This window comes from Leptopilina heterotoma, unplaced genomic scaffold, assembly GCF_015476425.1.
Source record: "Leptopilina heterotoma isolate Lh14 unplaced genomic scaffold, ASM1547642v1 Lhet_74, whole genome shotgun sequence".
NCBI classification, from domain to species: Eukaryota; Metazoa; Arthropoda; class Insecta; order Hymenoptera; family Figitidae; genus Leptopilina; species Leptopilina heterotoma.
Genome location: NW_025111173.1, coordinates 334,592 through 353,679, shown reverse-complemented (window position 1 = coordinate 353,679; position 19,088 = coordinate 334,592). Strand labels below are relative to the sequence as shown.

Sequence of the window (19,088 nt, the reverse complement as noted above, 5' to 3'; positions counted from 1 at the left end):
TAAATAATTAAATTATTTTGACGAATTTTAATAAAATTTTAAGTACACTGAAAAAAAAAATTATTTGAATCAAATAAAAATTATTTGATTCAAATAAATCATTTATTTGGTTATATTCCAATAAATGTGTATTTGAACCAAATACATAAATATTTGAACTAAATATTTTATATTATCGCACCAAATAATTATTTATTTGAATCAAATACAAACAATTCAAATCAAATAAATAGAATATTTGAATCTAATAAATAATTATTTGAATCAAATTCAAAAATTATTCAACTCAAATATATATTTATTTGACCCGAATATTTTATTTAATTGTATCAAATAACTATTTATTTGAATCAAATACAACTAATTCAAATCAAATAAATAGAATATTTGAATCTAATAAATGATTATTTGAATAAAATTCAAAATATATTCAACTCAAATGTATATTTATTTGACCCGAATATTTTATTTAATTGTATTAAATAACTATTTATTTAAATCAAATTCAAATTATTTTAATCAAATAAATCGAATATTTTAATGTAATAAATAATTATTTGAATCAAGTATGAAAATTATTTCATTCAATATTGATAATTTCAACATCAACAAATATTAATAAAAAATAACTAATTGCAAAAGATAAATACTGATGACAATTCATTGATAGTTCACTTTCACATTTTTTTATACACTTAAACGCAATTTTTATTACATACACATTTGAAAAATCCTAACGCTTGGGGGTACGAACCCACGCCTAACCGAATATTCACGCACCGAAGTCACGCACGCTAACCACTATACTACGCTCGCATGGGACTCTCAAATCTTAAACACTCTCATGTCTCACTAGCTGAAATAAAACTTGTAGAATTACTACAAGGCAGTGAACAATTTTGCCGCTATATTTTCAATACTTTATTCAATGTATATTTACGAATATATTTCAATATTTCTTTAAAAAATCAACTTATTGTAATATTTTTATTTATATATTTTTTCATAATATTAATTATTATGTCAATAATAATAAATTTATATAGTAATAATATAAATTTATTTGTAATAATTATAAATAAAATAAATTTATTGTGTCAAATAATTTTTATTTGCATCAAATAAACGAAATATTTGGGTTAAATAAATGAATGAATAGTTTCAAGTAACTCATTATTTTCGTTTCAAATAATTATTTAATTGATTGAAATATTTTTTTATTTGTCTTGATAAAATGTATATTAGCTTTAAATAATGAATTATTCGGATTAAATATTCCAGTCTATTAGAATCAATAAAATAAATTTACTGAATCAAATAATTCTTACTTGCATCAAATAAATAAAGTATTTGAGTGAAATAAATGAAAGAGCAGTTTCAAATAATTCATTTTTTTCGTTTCAAATAATTATTTAATTGATTGAAATATTTTTTTATTTGTCTTGATAAAATATTATATTAGCTTTGAATAATAAATTATTCGGAGCAAATAATTCCGCTTATTTGAATCAATAAAATAAATTTATTGTGTCAAATAATTTTTATTTGCATCAAATAAACGAAGTATTTGAGTGAAATAAATGAAAGAATAGTTTCAAATAATTCAATATTTGTATTAAATAAATTTATTTATTCAATTCAATTAACTATTTATTTGAATCAAGTACGATTTATTTGGTTCAAATAAGTATGATTCAAATAATTGCAGATATTTAAATCAAATACATATTTTTTTGATCCAACTAAAAAGTATTTAAATCAATTAAATATTTTTCAAATAATTTGAATTATTTGAATCAAATAAATTTTTTTTTCAGTGTATAATTACATTTTTGGAGGAATTCGATTAAAATTGTATAAAAAATAATTGAAATTCTGCAATAAGTTTTATTATCCATGAAAATAATAATTGAATCCCTGTAAAAAATTGTATTACATATTTATAAAAATAATTGAATCTCTGTAAACATAAATTGAATATTTTTTAAAATAATAGAATTATTGGGAAGAAATTTATAAAAAAATTTTAAAATAATTCATTTCTTTTGGAAAATTTTATTAAAATAGTAGATATTAAAAATCATTGACTGGAGGAGAATTTTTGAAAAAAATTGAATTTGTTAAAAAGAATTTCATTAAAATTTTTGAAAATAATTGAATTTTGTAGAAAAATTTTAATGTTTATAAAGATAACTGAAATTTTGACGATAGATTTTTTAAGCTTTTGACCATAATTGAATTTCTTTGATGAATTTTAATAAAACTTTTAAGAATATAATTATACATTTTTTGAGAAATTCCATTAAAATTGTATTAAAAGTAATTGAAATTTTGTAAGTAATTTTGTAAGTAGGGGAAAGGTGTACGAGATGATCCCTTGGGGCAAGATGATCCTTTTCAATTTTGGAGAGCCTATTAGCGCCACCTTTTAGGCAAATACAGTAATACGTTGCCAATGACATACCTATGAATCAGTCAAACTGTCATGACAACACGCGTCATTAAAAAAATTCTATTGGAAAAAATAAAAATTTCATACTTTTGATCTAAGGAAAGCTTAACTTTGGGCTTAGATAACTTTTGTTGTAGTAGCTGAAATTCCATGTTTCTTGTACTCACGGCTTCAGTATATCTTCAACTAAGTGTTCTGATTGGTATTATGGAATAACAGAGCTCGTAGGTTAAGTTACGAACAAATTACAAAATAGTGGCATTTGGGGCAAGATGATCCCTCAATGGGTGTACAAGATGATCCCCCCTGATTCCCATGAATTTCGTCTCACCTCAAAGTGAATTTTCTAGTATTAATAAAAAATTTAATTTTTCTCGCTTCTTATATGTTTTTATCATGAAAACTAACTTATCTAAAACAAAAAGTTGACATCCTCATCTATTTTGTTAATTTTCTTGTTGTAGACAATGCCTCGTAATTATAAAATAGGAAAACGATTCGTGGTGAGTGGTCAAAAGCGTTTATGGCCTAAATAAAGTATATTTAACATTGATACACTTATATTCCTTTAATATAGACTCCTTTTCCAATAATTGGGGAAGATAATCCTACGGATCATCTTGCCCATACCATGGGGATCATCTTGGACACCCCGGTGTCCAAGATGATCCTTTTGTAAGGTTTTAGAAAAATTAAATTTAACAGTAAAATATTAATTAGCTGCAAATATTTCAAATCAGGATAGTTAGATAGATTAATTATCTAGTAGTGCGTACAAAAAAAACTCGAATATGTTGATTTTTCTTTGAATAATAGGTTTTTTCCCTTAGGGGGATCATCTCGTACACCTTTCCCCTAATTTTCCACGTAGAATTTAATGGAGACAAAATACGCAGACAAAATACGCATCAATTTATACGTATAAACGGATACGGGGACAATATACGCATCAGTTTATACAATTATTTTCAAAAATTTTAATAAAATTCTTGGCAATATTTCAATTACTTATTTAAAAAAAATTTAATAAAATTCTTGACAAAATTTCAATTATTTTTAAAAACTTTTCTCAATTCAATGAAATTTTTTTACAGAGATTCAATTACACAGGCACACAAAAAAATAAAAAAGTCAAAACCCAGAGGTTACACCCCCCCTTTCCCCATGTTTTTGGGGTCGCTGAAACCGAATATGACCATGAAAATTTTTATTCATCGGCCATTTTCCCGCTACCACCCCTTTGCACCTGCTCCCGGGGGTTGGAATTTCAGTTTAAAAAAAAGCGGAGTAGGGTGTCTATTCCTATGTTTTTTGGGTCGCTAAAACCAAAAAAGACTACCAAAAACAAATTCTTCCCTCCCTTAACCCCCTACAACCCCCTTAACACCCGAAAGGTGGGGGGTCGAAATTCGAATTTTCACGAAAAGTCGATTACGGTGTCTAAACCTACGTTTTTTGGGTCGCTGAAACCAAAAAAGACTACCAAAATCAAATCCTTTCCACCCCCGACCCCCTACAACCCCCTGCGATAATGTTTTTCAAATAAAATGAACCGATTTTTGGGAAATTGAAAATTAAATATTAATTATAAAAAATTATTGCAGAGTGTTGTAGGGGGTCGAGGGTGGCAAGGATTTGATTTTGGTAGTCTTTTTTGGTTTCAGCGACCCAAAAAACGTAGGTTTAGACACCGTAATCGACTTTTCGTGAAAATTCGAATTTCGACCCCCACCTTTCGGGTGTTAAGGAGGTTGTAGGGGGTTAAGGGAGGGAAGAATTTGTTTTTGGTAGTCTTTTTTGGTTTTAGCGACCCAAAAAACATAGGAATAGACACCCTACTCCACTTTTTCTTAAACTAAAATTCCAACCCCCGGGAGCAGGTGTAAGGAGGTGGTAGCGGGAAAATGGCCGATGAAAAAAATTTGTCATGGTCATATTCGGTTTCAGCAACCCCAAAAACATGGGGATAGGGGGGTGTGACCTCTGGGTTTTGACTTTTTTATTTTTTTGTGTGCCTGTGTTATTTTTAATACATTTTTAATCTCATTTCTCGAAAAATGAAATTGGTCTTAAAAATTTTATTGAAATTCGTCAAAAGAATTTTAATTACCTATTTAAAAAATTGTTGATAAAATTCTTTAAATGCACTAAAAAAAAATTCTAGTAGGTTTGACTACTTTTTAACTACTCTGCGTGATTCAATATGTCCTCAACTGAATTTAAAAAGTTGTATTGACTACCGAAAAGTAGTAAAAAGAAGTAAGAATGTAGTTGGTATAATCAGATTTTGTAGTTGTTGTAATTTAACTACTTTTTTTTAGTCATCTGAACAATATTCTTTAACTACATCAAAAGTAGTAAAATCATCTGAGAGTTGAATTTTAAAAAACATTTAATTCTTCAATAAATTATTTTTTTTTGTATTTAAATACTTGAATTGTCGTAGAATTTTCTAATAATAATTGATTCAAATGTGAATTTCAGTTAAAACTTTAGATAGTAATTGAGTTTTGAAAAGTTTTCAAATTATAATCTTTGAATGATTGAGTTTTTTATACTTTTAACTTAAAATTGTGTAGATTTAATTTTTTTGTAAAAGTTGAATTGAATTTTTTGGAAGTTATTTCAAGTTTTTATTTTCTAATATATATTTGATTGAAGAATTTCCGAATACCTGAATAATCGATGAAATTTCGTAAAATTGAATTGTAAAGAAAAGGATTTGAAAATGTTGAAAGAAATTTTTCAGAAATTATTAATAATAATTAATTTAAAGATAAAGAAGAATTTCAGTTAAAAATTGTGGAAAATAAATAGTTTTTATAAATTCCGTTTTGGAAACTAAAATTTCAATGTTTTAAGGTTTTAAGGTTTTTTGTCTATTTGGAGAAAAATAGCACTCAATAAATTACTGAATTATCAAAACTTAAAATTACAATAAAAATCAAATGGCTGCTTATTTGAATTTGGTCAATTGAAGTATATTGTTGGAAAGTCCTGTATAATAGGAAAACTTTTGCTGAACAGAGTAAATTGATTAGTTTCAAAATAAAAAAGTTATAAAGGTTTCGAAATAAATGTAGTCAAGGTTGGCCCTTATAGTCAAGGGCGGCCCATGTTTGAAATTCAAAGACAATTACCGTTAAAAAATAAAATAACATTTTTAGCGTTACGAAAAATTTATCCTTTATTGTTTACAACTTGTAAAGAGTTACAAATACAAAAAACAGAAAAGTAATATGTTACTGTTACAAAAAAGTAACGAGTAACAGTTCAAACTAACTGAATGAAGTAATGAACAAAATTTATAGGATTTAATATTATTTTTCTAATATCTTTGTCAAAATGTGTGTGTACCAATGTTTATCTGTATATTTATTTAAAAAGTATATGTTAAATTCTTATTATAAATAGTGGGCACACCTTGACAAAAAGTAACACTGTCGAATTGTTCTAACCAAAAAGAGATACGTTTCGGGATTCAATTTTTTACTTAGTTTTTTTCAATTATGAATCCCACAATACTTCTGCATGCTTACCTTGACGATTGAAAATTTTTTTTCTTTTTTAATGGTTTTTCACCTGATGTACAAAACTTTTTCTGAGTTTCTTAATGTATAGAGGTCACAAACATGCGCATAGGTGGCGGTAGTGATTTTGTCTAAATATCGCGATGGGCCAACCTTGCCTATCTTCCCCTATGTAATTTCTATTAATTTTAATTTTAAATTAAAATAAGATTTATATTTATGTACATGAAAATTATGAGCTTCCATGAGTTAATACTTATGATTTTACTTAAATGATTAATGATCAATATGAAATGGACATCCTAATAAAAAGTAATTTGTTAAAGTTTAAAAAAAAAATTATTTTAGTCAAGTAAACGCATTATCAAGTATAAATATTTAATTGGTAATAGATAAGTAATCAGTTATTCGAATAGAATAACTTTTGTTCAGTGTAATAATAATATTAATAATTGTAAGTTGTACGAATTGTAAGAGTACGAATCAAGAAATATAATATGCTCGCTGTTTTTTGGTAGTCCTAAAAATAATATTAATACACCTAATATGAAAAATAAACGTGTATAAGAAATGAATGTGACCCATTTTCATAATTATGGGAAAGAGGGGGTAGAGTGATAACTAGGCTTTTGAGTATGCGGAAAATTTGAGTTCGGAGGACCCTTCTGCATTCCATAATATTAGCATTAGGGAATGCTCGACGTTGATCGTAGTATGTTGGCTTCACTGGTAGCCTAATGATGCATATCTCAGTCCGTTATGTTCCAATGTCTCGACACGATCATAGCGAGGATCGAAGGCTCCGGAATAGGTATGGTTGCAATGAGGTTGAGAGCTTGTGGTTGGATTCCAACCTAACCATGTCTAGCACACGTTAACTTGTCGGCTTGTAGGCACTGCCAGATACAACTGATGCCTATAGAATTCGAGCAATGCTGCTCAAGAGTCACTATACTGACATTCAAGTAGGATAAACGCATAACAACGATCCATTGGCTTTCATTGCTTCGATAATGATCCATCATTAACATCCAAAAATCGTCAATTATCCCATCAGTTTATACATTTTTTTCGTAAAATTCTTTTTAACACTTTTTCATAATGTATTGAGAAATATATTTGACACAAATTAATATTAAGAAGATTTGCAAATTCATAAATTTATATTCGGTAAATCATAAAATCTCATAAACTTATGTAGTTATTTAGAAAAGTTCTCTATACATTTAACTCTTAAATCACATACTATCATCAAATTATATAACTCATGAACTCACAATCAGTAACTCATAAAATCTAAAAAATACATGTAACAACTTATAGATTTTTTTTATGTCTGTAACTTACAACAAATAAACCTCATATAGCTTAAAAACTCATAAGATTATAACCAGAAACAAATCTAAAGTTATATTTTCAAAATTTCCAAAATTAAAAATAGCGTATCAAATATGACAGACAGTTTTTTTAAAAATTGATCAATTTCGGTTGAAACTTGTTAACTTAATAATTAAATATCAATTTTTTAAAAGAAACAAGGTACATCCATACTTATCAACTTCAATATTCAACATAAAAAAATTTTGTTTAAAAAAGGAAAAAAAAATTTTTGTGATGATTTTTAAAAATTCTTTTGTCAATTTTGAGATATTCATATAATAAATATATATACACAGCAAGTTTTACCAAAATCATTTAAAACCTCTTCGAGTTATCGTGCTCACAAAAAAAGAGATCCACACAATTAGATTAAACCAGTTTTAAAAATTTTATAAATTAAAGGACTACAAAGCTTTCTTCACGAGAAAGTAAAAAATATTCGACAGCATGATAAAAGTTATTTTTACTAACACAAAAATAAATAATGTATATTGCAAAAAGGAAATAACTCAAAAAACGAAAATATTTACCTTAAAAAATGTGTTCTCTGTTAATTAACTATAAATGCTATAAACACATATATACACACTGTAGGATATTTAATTATTTTTTATCTATAAATACATAAAGAGATTTATCTAGTCGGTGTGTGATTGCCGTCGACAAACATTTATCTAATCTCGAGCGTAAACTTTGGATAAAGGTTTGATTGCTATTGATAATTCACTAGTTTGTTACCGATGGGAAAAGCATTTAGGGTACTGACATACATCATGAATAATTTTCTAAATGTAAATGAATAAGTATTCGACAGCTTGTAAACAAGGTGTGTAGGTTTAAATTTATATACATTTGTGAACAAACTCTTAAGGGTGGTTTGAGAGTTGTTAGCGGGGTGGAAAAGCGGAGAGCACAGGTTGTGGAATCGAGGTAGAGGTGGATAATTAATAGCAAACCCGTATAAATCAGAGACAGGCTGGATTCAGCGTTTGTTACACATATACATATATACATAGTGAGAGAGAGTAAGAGAGAGAGAGAAGGCTATATGTTAAAGCGGGATTGTGCCCAGAGGAGCGGTTTACCCCCGACCCGCTAATTTTTCAAACGGCCGCCATAATGGTCCCGGCTAATTACTGATTTTTATCTGTTCGCCCACAAGGTCCGCGAGGATTCAAATCGGGGGTGTTGGATCGGGAAGGGAGTGTAATTATTAACCCGCACGCTACACCAATTCACAAACTAACACGATTCTCGGACGCGATTTCAACATATGTATATGTATACGAGATCAAATTGCATTAACGCTTAACCGACCCTCTTCCCCCTCTTCTTCCTCCTACATTTAATGATCTTTAAAGAAAATTCGTAAATTTGTTTTATGTGTATACAAAACTTTTTTTCACACATTTCCCATTATCTAATTACACAGTCCATAAAAAATTTGTTGTTTCACCGGACCGGACAATTCACTTCTAAAGCATTTTTACTTGCTATATTCACATCCGTTGTCCGGTTTGCTCCATCACGTCAGAATTTTTGAAATTGATAACTTAAAAGTATTTAAAGAAATAAATCCCCATGCATAATTTCAATGCAATACCTTAAAAGCGTATAATATTATCACAAAGCGTCTTTTGTCTCGTGTGATATTTTCAAAGAGCCGGAGACGAGTTGGAAATATCATCGCTTGACTATAAAGGCGCACTTATGACACTTTGTGCATATTATACTTTATTTACTTTACTTATAATAAAACTTTATTGACCATAATGTACTTTTATACACTTTTAAGGTATTGCATGAGAATTATTTGGTGGAGTTATTACAGAATGACTCAAATCCGAAAACTACCCTTAAACGTCATCTCTATTTTATTAATTATATTATTGGAATATTTACTCGTTGAGTAGGCCTACAGTATCTTAACTCGCAGCAACATTGACAACACAACGAGACATAGACATAAGAAAAAAATTCGAGACTAGATCAAAAGTTGTATTAGTCACGTTTAAGATTTTCACCGAGAGCCTCGTACATACTAAAAAATAATTTAATTTAGAATTTTCCTGAATCCGAAATGTATTACACAATAACATTTTAATCATAACATATTTGTTTTGACAAGAATAAAATAAAAATATAAGATAAAAGATGTAGAGTGAAACAATGTTGGCAGAACTGTTCCCTTAATGCGCTAAAATTCCGCATTAAAAAGAAACATACAGCTCACTTTATTTTTGGGAAGGTAACTCTCTTTTTATTCGAGCTGCCGAACTATATGTCAAGCAGGCGCTAACTCAACGCCATTGGTAGTTAAGTTTCAGGTGGTTTATCCAACAGAATGCAGACCTCTAGAAAAATAATTAATTAATATTAAAATAATTAAAATATTATTATTAATAGTATTTTCTATAAAAACAAAATGATCGATTTTCAAGATTTTTAAACAGGCATGATCTTTTAGAAAATATGCTTATTTGTGCTTTTTAAGTGCATGTCCAAGTTGTAAATGTAAACAAAGCAAACACTAAAATTGCAATTTTTGGCAGACCTTTTTTCTATAAAAATTGACATTTTTACACTTTCTTAGTTTCTTTATGAAAATCGTAAGTTAGAGTGTCAAAGTTTGCAACGAAACCATATTTGACGAAAAGTAATAAAAACCAAATATTTAAATAATAAAATAAAATGACTATCAAAATAGCACTTTTGATGCGTCGCAAAATTTAAGTTGCTTGAGCGTGAGCATGAGCGACTTTACCCCGAGTGTATTCCTCACATTCCAGAATAAATTTAATTAAATATTTTTGAAATAAGACAAAACTATATATATATATGTACTTTGAAAAAGGACATCCAAAAGCAATAAAAAAAATTTGCCAAATAAATTAAGACTCAAAAACAGGGACCGTCTTCACAGGAAAAAAAAGTCTGACTCCGTTTACACCTTAAATTCAGCCCATGTATTTCACATAAGTATGTCCTTGTTTAATGGGGCTGACTCCGTTTACACCTTAAATTCAGCCTCGAAAACGGGCTAAAAGTAAAACTTTTTTTAGTGTGTTGAAAGTTTAGTTTCGTTTTAGTTTCTGAGTTGACACGAAACTAAATTAACAAAGCGACTTTAGTTTCGAGTCGACACGAAACTAAACAAACAAAGTGATTTTAGTTTCGTGCCGACTCGAAACTAAATTAACGTCTAAGGGTGAATCTCTTAAAAAGAACAAATTCTAAATTGTAATTAAAAAAAAAAAGTTTCAAAAAAATTAAAATGACTAGGGGAGACTGGGGTAAACCCGCTCACTAGCGATTTGACGCTATGAACTCAACTTAAGATGGAAATATTGGTACTGTGAATAGTACTTAACATTCAACTTATATTAACGAACTTTCGTTTAGTTTCATGAATTCAACATAGAATCAGAGACAATCAAATGTTTTTAGAGGTGTCAGAAAAAAAACGTATTTTGGATTTTTAAGTTTTTCGATCATTATTTTTGAGTATTAATTTATCTGGTAAATTTTTTTTGTTGCCATTGGATGTCCTTCTTCGAAGTACATATATAGTTTTGTCTTATTTTAAAAAGATTTAATTAAATTTATTCTAAAATTTGAGGAATACACTCGGGGTAAAGTCGCTCACGTGAAGTCGGGGTAAAGCCGCTCACTTAGTTTTAATTTTAGAATAAAATAATTTCACGTATTATATTTTAACAATAACACTATTTATGCCTTATTAAAACCAAAATTGTAACTACATTTCACTTTCTCTTAATAAAATATAACACTATTTAAATTTATAGTTGTAATTCATGAAATCTATGTTCAATATTTATTAAACCAATTTGTTGTTTATAGAATTGTTTATATAACTCATAAATTATCAATAATAAATCATACTTAAGACGGGAATAAGACGAACTTTAATATTTAAAAAATAAAACTGTTCCGTCTTGAAAAGATAAAGTGAGCGGGTTTACCCTGGAAAATTGTGATTTTGAAATTTGGTATATGTTTATTAAAAAGTTTCTCTAAGTAAAACTAAAAAAGATAAATCAAAAACTCTCTTTTATTTTTTTAGTAGAAATCATAAGCTTTCAAATGATATAAATTAACTTGGATTTAGAGAATAATTTCCTAGATTTTAGCCGATCTGAAAAAACGTGAGCGGGTTTACCCCAGTCTCCCCTATTCCTATGTGAAGAGGAGGACTATAGTAAGTCTCTAAAATATGTGGTTACGATCTTTATAAACATTATTGTTTAAAAAATAATTGTTTATTGTAAAATAATTGTTTCATTTTTTGTCGCAAATACAATGAGTGAATTGGCTTGAAAATTTGAAAATGGTTACTCTAGGCTTTTGGAGGTCGCTGATTACGATTCTAAGGTCAAAATTCATAAATTCAAAATGGCGAATCCAATATGGCGGTCAAATTTGTAAAAATTGATTGGATTCTTCTCAAATTTGTTGTCTAGGGGATTTTGGGGTCGCTGATTACAAATCTGATGTTATTTTTTTTAGAATTCAAAATGGCGGATACAATATGTCAAATAAAATATTTGACAATTAATTGGATTCTCTTAAAACATGTTACTCGGGGTTTTTTGAGGTCGCTGATTACGAATTTGCGGTCATAATTCAAAAATTATAAATGGCGGATCCTATATGGCGGTCAAATTTTAAAAAATTAATTTTATTTCTTTGAAATTTGTTGGAGGTTTTCGAGGGTGAAGATAGCGAATTTTATTTAGAATTTATTTTGAAGCTAATCCAATTAATTTTTCAATATTTCGTCCGACACTTTGAATTTTAAAAAACTAACATTAAATTCGTAATCAGCGACCCCAAAAATCCCCGAGTAACGAAATTTAAGCCATTTTACTAAATTCTAAAATATTTCGTCCGCCATTTTTAATTTTAAAAAACTAACATTAAATTCGTAATCAGCGACCCCAAAAATCCCCGAGTAACAAAATTTAAGCCATTTTACTAAATTCTAAAATATTTCGTCCGCCATTTTTAATTTTAAAAAACTAACATTGAATTCGTAATCAGCGACCCCAAAAACCCCCGAGTAACGAAATTTAAGCTATTTCACTAAATTCTAAAATATTTCGTCCGCCATTTTGGATCCGCCATTTTGAATTTAAAAAAACTAACATTAACTTCGTAATCAGCGACCCCAAAAACCCCCGAGTAACGAGATTTAAGCTATTTCACTAAATATTCTAAAATATTTCGTCCGCCATTTTGGATCCGCCATTTTGAATTTTAAAAAACTAACATTAACTTCGTAATCAGTGGCTCCAAAAACCCCCGAGAAATGAGTTTTAAATTTATTTATCATTTATTTAGCAAAAAACGAAAAAAGTACTGTCGGTTACGGAATGGAGTTTTTGCTCTCTTGGACGACACTTAAATTGATTTCTTATATATTAAAAAATTTTCTAAACTTTGAATTAAAACGTTAAATGTCGTTAAGTTTTATAAAAATAAAAAATTATTCAAAGAATTATTAATAAAAATTTTCATTTACTTATCAAAAAAAAAGAAAAGCCACTAGCGGTAACGGAATGGAGTTTTGTTAATTTCGATAGCTCCGAAATATATTGATTCTAATGTAAAAAAATAAAATTTTATTAACAAACAATCAATAGTATTTGCTATATTTTATTTAAATAAAGGAATAATTTATAAATTTATAATAATATTTATCATTTACTTATAAAAATTTAGAATTTACTGCGGTAACGGAATGGAGTTTTCTTTCTGTCGATGCCGACTACTCAACTGAAAATCTCATTTATACGGAATATTTTCTTTTTTTTCATCCTAATTCGCACTGATCTTCAATCACACTAGTATTCTAAATACTATTTACCTCTGTATTGCTACCCTAACATGTTTGTTTATCTTTAATTGTTGAAAGATAATTTATATATACTATATTTAAAAAAATATTTATACAACATTAAAAATACTATAACAAAACATTATCGTAAGAAATAAAATTCCTTCCTTTCTTTAGGAGAGTTTAAGAACAATTTAAAATAAATTGTTTTGTATGTAATTGATGTCACATATTAAAGTAAGTTTTTGTAATTTGGGAAAAAAGAAAAGAGGAAGGAGGGTTTCGCAAACTATGACTCCGAAAAGTTCAACACAACTTCATAACATCGGCGCTGAGAGAGAATTAGGGAGTGAGAAGGGACTCGAAGTAGATGGTGCCGAGAATTTGTTCTAGCGTGAGCTTACATGGGTTACGTTAAGTACATAGGTGTCTAGGGGTAGTTAACTATATCTATACTATAACACACCCTCTATGTTAATTGAGTCATTCCCTTTTGTAGATAAGAAATTCAATTAAATTTTATTTATTACATATTTGAATATCATTTTTATAGAATCTTTATATATTTATAAAATTATTATCACTTTTTCAATGTAAAGTATAACTTTTTTCATAACTTCCCGGTTCTAAAAGTTATATAAAAATCACATAAGAATATAAATATTGTACCTACTATAAGATAGGCATTTAAGTTTTATTATGTGGTGATTTATTACAAAATTTTAGTTTTAAAATACTACACTCATTTTTATAATTTTCCTAGTAAAAATAGAGCTTTAAACTGGATTTCGAAAGTTTTCCCATTTTGAAAAAATGTAAAGTAAAAAAGTTTTTAAAAAATACATTAAGAGAAACTGTATATTAATGTTTTAATAATTTAATTATTTTAGGGATTTCAAATGCACTGAAAGTTCTAACCGTTTTTTTAAAAGACATTCAGAATTTATTGTTATTAAGACATTAGGAGAAATAATTAAGTTCACCTTGTTATTGGCATCGATTATTTAAAAATTCAAGCATAATGAAACCAAATTACTCTATATTACTCCTTAGAGCGACTACTTGATGTGAATACAAAACTAAGCGGTAATGTTTGCATTATTCAAATCCAATATCGAGAATTAATTCTCCTTACATGTGATAAATAAGCGCTGAAAGAAAATATTCATAATTTGAGAGGAAAATTTCTCTTAAAGAATCCTTTACATATTTTATACTTGAATAAAAAATAATACTCTTCATTGAAGAGCATTTGCTTTTAACCCTTTAGCGCCACCGGAAAGGGAGGAGAAAATTTTTAGAAACCAAACATGATCTAAGAGATTTTTAGGGACACTGATTTTGAATTCGAAGTTAGTTTTTCAAAATTCAAAATGTCGGATTCAATATTATAGAACAAATTATTTTAAATTCATTGAATTAGCTTAAAACTTAATACTCGAGGGCTTTTGAGACCACTGATTATTAATCTGATGTTACTTTTTCAAAATTCAAAATGGTGGATTTAATATGATGAACGACTTTTTAAAAACTTAATGCTCAGGAAACTCCCATTTCGCTGGGTATGTCGGGCTCGCCACAAAATGGAAGAAGAAAACTTGTATACCTGCTTTAGGCAGTCACGATTCCCTTGGATGTCGGTCCAGTATCCATCTACGGAACTACCTTTCAGCTTCACACTTCGCAGATGAACGTTCCCATGTAGTCGTTGACGCGACTCTTCCGTGCCGCTCTTGTTCTGGCCTTATCTTCTCCGTGTCCTTGACAAAGCCTCCTTTGCTTTCTGCTTCCTCTAGAGTAGTTCTGAAGACTTTTCATCTTCCTGATCCAGCAACGTGTTGGATATTCTCTTTTCCATCGAACTTCTTCTGCCATAAGAAGCAGCATGGTCATCTTCTTACAATCTGATATCTTGTGACCTGCTTTTTCGCACTTGAAGCACGCATTCGACCTGTTTAATGCTTTGCAATCTCGATACTTACATGACCGTAGTCAAGGCACCTATGCCACCTTGCACCAATAACTCTTCTTCTAACTTTATAGGACATGAGACAAATCTTAACGTGCCCAATTTTTTCTAGCTTTTCAGCATCTTCTTGGCTGGTGACCACGATAACAAGCTTTATTCCTCGCTTATTTAGTCAAAGGACTGTGACCTTTCTGCTTCCTGCTGGTATGGTAAATTTTTTTCTAAGGAATCCTGTTCCGCAAGGACATACATATCGCGAATTCCCAACATAGTCTGCTGGTCCGCCTTCTGCATCTTATCTAAGTCTTTGATCAGCTTTGTCACCTCCTATGTGAACGATGCCTTATTTGAAGACCCTCCAATTTTAATAAGGAGGTCTCCCTTAATACTTGGTCTTGCACCCACAACTCATGTCTGACAGGACCCCAGGTCTGCCTCTTCACGAACTTTCTACATCACTGTGGCGTTTGCGTTCCTACAGTCACTTTTACGCTCATCATTGTTTGTTGTTCAAACCTTCGAAACTTCTTCCAACAAAGTTAAACCTTGGTAGAATTTCTCGTCTCTTTTGGTCGCTGCTGCGTGCTTCTCCTTGACATCCTGTATGCGCAATTCTAATCTTTTGAGTCCATCTTTGATTGTCATATTGACATTTCTCTGGACTTCATAGAACTTCAGCATCTTGCTGACCTCTTCTTCAATTTTTAAATGCACGCTGCCTCTTCCTCCTACAGCTTAATGCATTCATCTCTACCTTTATTACAGCTAGCAATGTCATTTGCAAAAGCGAGTCGAGATTCCCCTAGATGTGCACGTGTAACACACACTATTTTCTATAAACCTGAAGTCAAAAACGAGACAAACAGGCTAGTGTATCGATATACAATTAAACGTACGCCGCTGTTCGGTCGCGCGGAGTGGGTCCAGGGGTAAAGCCTCGACCAGGGGGTTCATGGATAACATAAAAACCAACTCAAAATTATAAATTTTTAATGATATTCAAAAAGTAAACAATTTGTCTCAGAAGTAATGTTGAAAAAACTTTAGTTACTTTAGTACTTTTAGTACAAGCAGAACAGCGCTTCGGGGGACGAAGCCCCCCAATCTCAATCACCATTACTTAAATCCCGAGGAAAATTGAGGTTATGCATCATTTGCTGTCAACAACACGCAGAGTTAAGCATGCGTAGTAGTATCTCTTAAGAATTGTTAGTTATAAAATATTTATGTTAGGTTGGTAACAGGTCTTCAGTAGCATGGAAGGTGGGGTACACTATGCGAGAATTTTCGATTACCCTTCTTTTCTCGCACTAGTGCACTGCGTCAAAAACGGCACTTTAGTCGAGTTTTTGACGCAAGGTGTTATAGAAATTAATTTGTATATAGGGGAGAGTAGGCTACATTGAACCAGGTTTTTTATAAACTCCAAGAACTAATTAAATTTTACAAATTTTGATCAGGTTTTTGTATCAAAATAAAACTGAAGTACTCCTTTAGTTAATACGTTTGAAGGATATGTGTCTACATTCAACCACCTATAATAAAACACTACAATTTACTTCGAAAATAATATTTCCACTTAGACATTGTAAAAAACTTAAGTATTTTCCACTTAAAAAATAGAAAATTGTTGTTAAATAGTTGTTATTTGTTAATATAGGAGATTATTATATTTCGATGTCAGGTTAGGTAGCAAAAGTGACAGTTTAAGTTTATCTCGTTTACAAATGTGATGAAAGCAAGTCTTTTATATAAAAAATACTTATTTTTTTAAGTTTTCTTTATTTTTAACATAGTTATTGTGCGGTTAAATGAGTCGTCCTAGTAAAAAATTATAGCTTACTTTATGGTACAAAAGACTGTATATGATTGACGATTAAAAACTGATATATGGGGTTAACGCAGCTTTGAGAAGTTATCTTTTTAAACAGGAGTTCAGTTATAAAAGCATGTTTCAATCTCAAATATTTGTTTGTTTATCCAAAAAAATTGCAGTTTACTGTTGATTCATCAGTGAAAAAATATGAGATATATCCTTGAAATTGAAAGAACTGATGAAAAAATTGAAATATGGGAAAGTTTTAATTTTTTAAGGTATATTAAATAACATGTTAAATAATTTTCTTTCAATTTGTTCAATACTCCCAAAATTAATTTTAATATTTCGATATAATATTTAAGGAAGTTATAGTACAAGTATTTTAATGAAATTGCATTACCTTATACTTTTTTTAGTTTATTGCATGTAGGATATTGCTTTCTGTGTGCCTCAACAACTTGTAACAAACATTTTTTTTTATTCTCGTCCTTTGTAAGAATGGAATTGAATTTGGAAATTAAAGCCACACCTCTTTCAGCCAAATCATTTACAACCTTTAATTTTTGTAGTCTTTCGCGAGATAGGTTGTAACGTTGGTTTTCTTGCCAAGTAGTAGGATCTTCATTTATAAAATCGAGTGGAATATTATTGGCCACAAAAAATTTTTTGCTCTCATTAGTTACAAAATCGGATAACTTTTTGTTTAATGCATTGTTTTTGTTCACTGTAACACGTTTTAAAACCCTCTCACTTGAATCCTTTTCCAGAGCTAGTACTATGAGTTTTTTGTCTTTAATAGCAATGCAAGAAGAGAAAAGACTTAAACCAACTAATGTTTCACTCAAATACCACAAATGTCCGGAAAAGCATTTGTATGTTACTTCTGAAATTTTAGGATGCACGGAACTGTAATCGATAAGTTCTTTTAAAAGTTGAAGGTCATTTAGTGGGGCCAAAATCGGACATTGAGAAGTATACAATTTTTGTAAATATACCTTCACAACAAAAATGTTAAATTGTTAAAGACTGTGTAACTCTTTGCCAGACAATTTAAACTGACTTCGAAAAATGTATATTTTTAAGCAGTAAATTAATTTAGGCATCCATCTAGCCCGATGATAAGCGCCAGGAGTGTAGAATTTGACATTTTCTTCAGTATGTGAATTGAGAAATACCAAAGTAAGTAGAAGTAACTCCCTATAGTCGTTTCGTGGTTGGAATGTTAACAATTGATTATTAACAAATGCAATTAAATTTTCTCGAATTGGAAAAAGAAAACCAGATATTTTTTCATCTATCATAGCACTTTGATATTTCGTTTGGTCAACAGAATTCCAGGCTGCTTAAAATCTTTTAAAGAGGAAAATATCTGGTCTACTTGATGGTCCAAACAACAAATCAAATACAACTTTTACAATTAGTTTGAGTATGTGATGTCTACATGCAAGAGCAAAAAGTTCCTTCTCAAATTTTTGTTCTAGAAGGGTACATGCGCCAGCTTTCAGACTAGTGTTGCTTGAAATAGTGTCAAAACACATAGATATTACATTATCCGTAAGATTCCACTTTTGTATTTCTTCAAAAACCGCACTAGCCTGTGCCTCTCTTGTTCCTGCAGAAATTCCTGGGACCCCTAAAAGTTTTTCAAGACCTTCCCCTGAAACCAATATTGCTAGTGGGTCTACCTTTTGTTTCGAGGAATCAGGCAATAATTTTCCGTCCCAATGGATAGTCAAAGCAACATTAGGGTTAAAAGAGTTTTTAATATCTTCCGTTACATCATTACGTGCTTTTAACCGATCTCTTCTAATCGATGATCTGCTTTAAAATTTATCATCGCTTGCTAAAATAAAACATGCACTTCGATCACTAACTCCTGTGCGGTCAAGGGCAATGCACACTTCTTTGCTTATGCTTAATTTTTTTATTGCTTTTCAGTAATTTTTAGGTGGTCTATACTCTATTCCATTCTCAATGCTCTCTTCACTTTCTAAATAATCCATACTTTTAGAATCAGTTCTCGAATCACGCTCATTTTCAATCATTTTAATCTTACATTCATCATGTTTCTTCATACCTTC

The 19,088-nt window shown here is 29.6% G+C and overlaps 1 protein-coding gene across 1 annotated transcript in view; it reads right to left on the bottom strand.

Moving 5' to 3' along the window:
* The window catches only part of LOC122510801, a 33,472-nt gene extending 18,360 nt beyond the window's left edge, over window positions 1-15,112 (bottom strand). Inside the window, exon 1 of the mRNA XM_043625704.1 lies at window positions 14,900-15,112. Coding sequence (XP_043481639.1) covers window positions 14,900-15,112 — 213 coding nt within the window. The remainder of the gene's footprint in view (window positions 1-14,899) is intronic.
* Window positions 15,113-19,088: the final 3,976 nt, after the last annotated feature.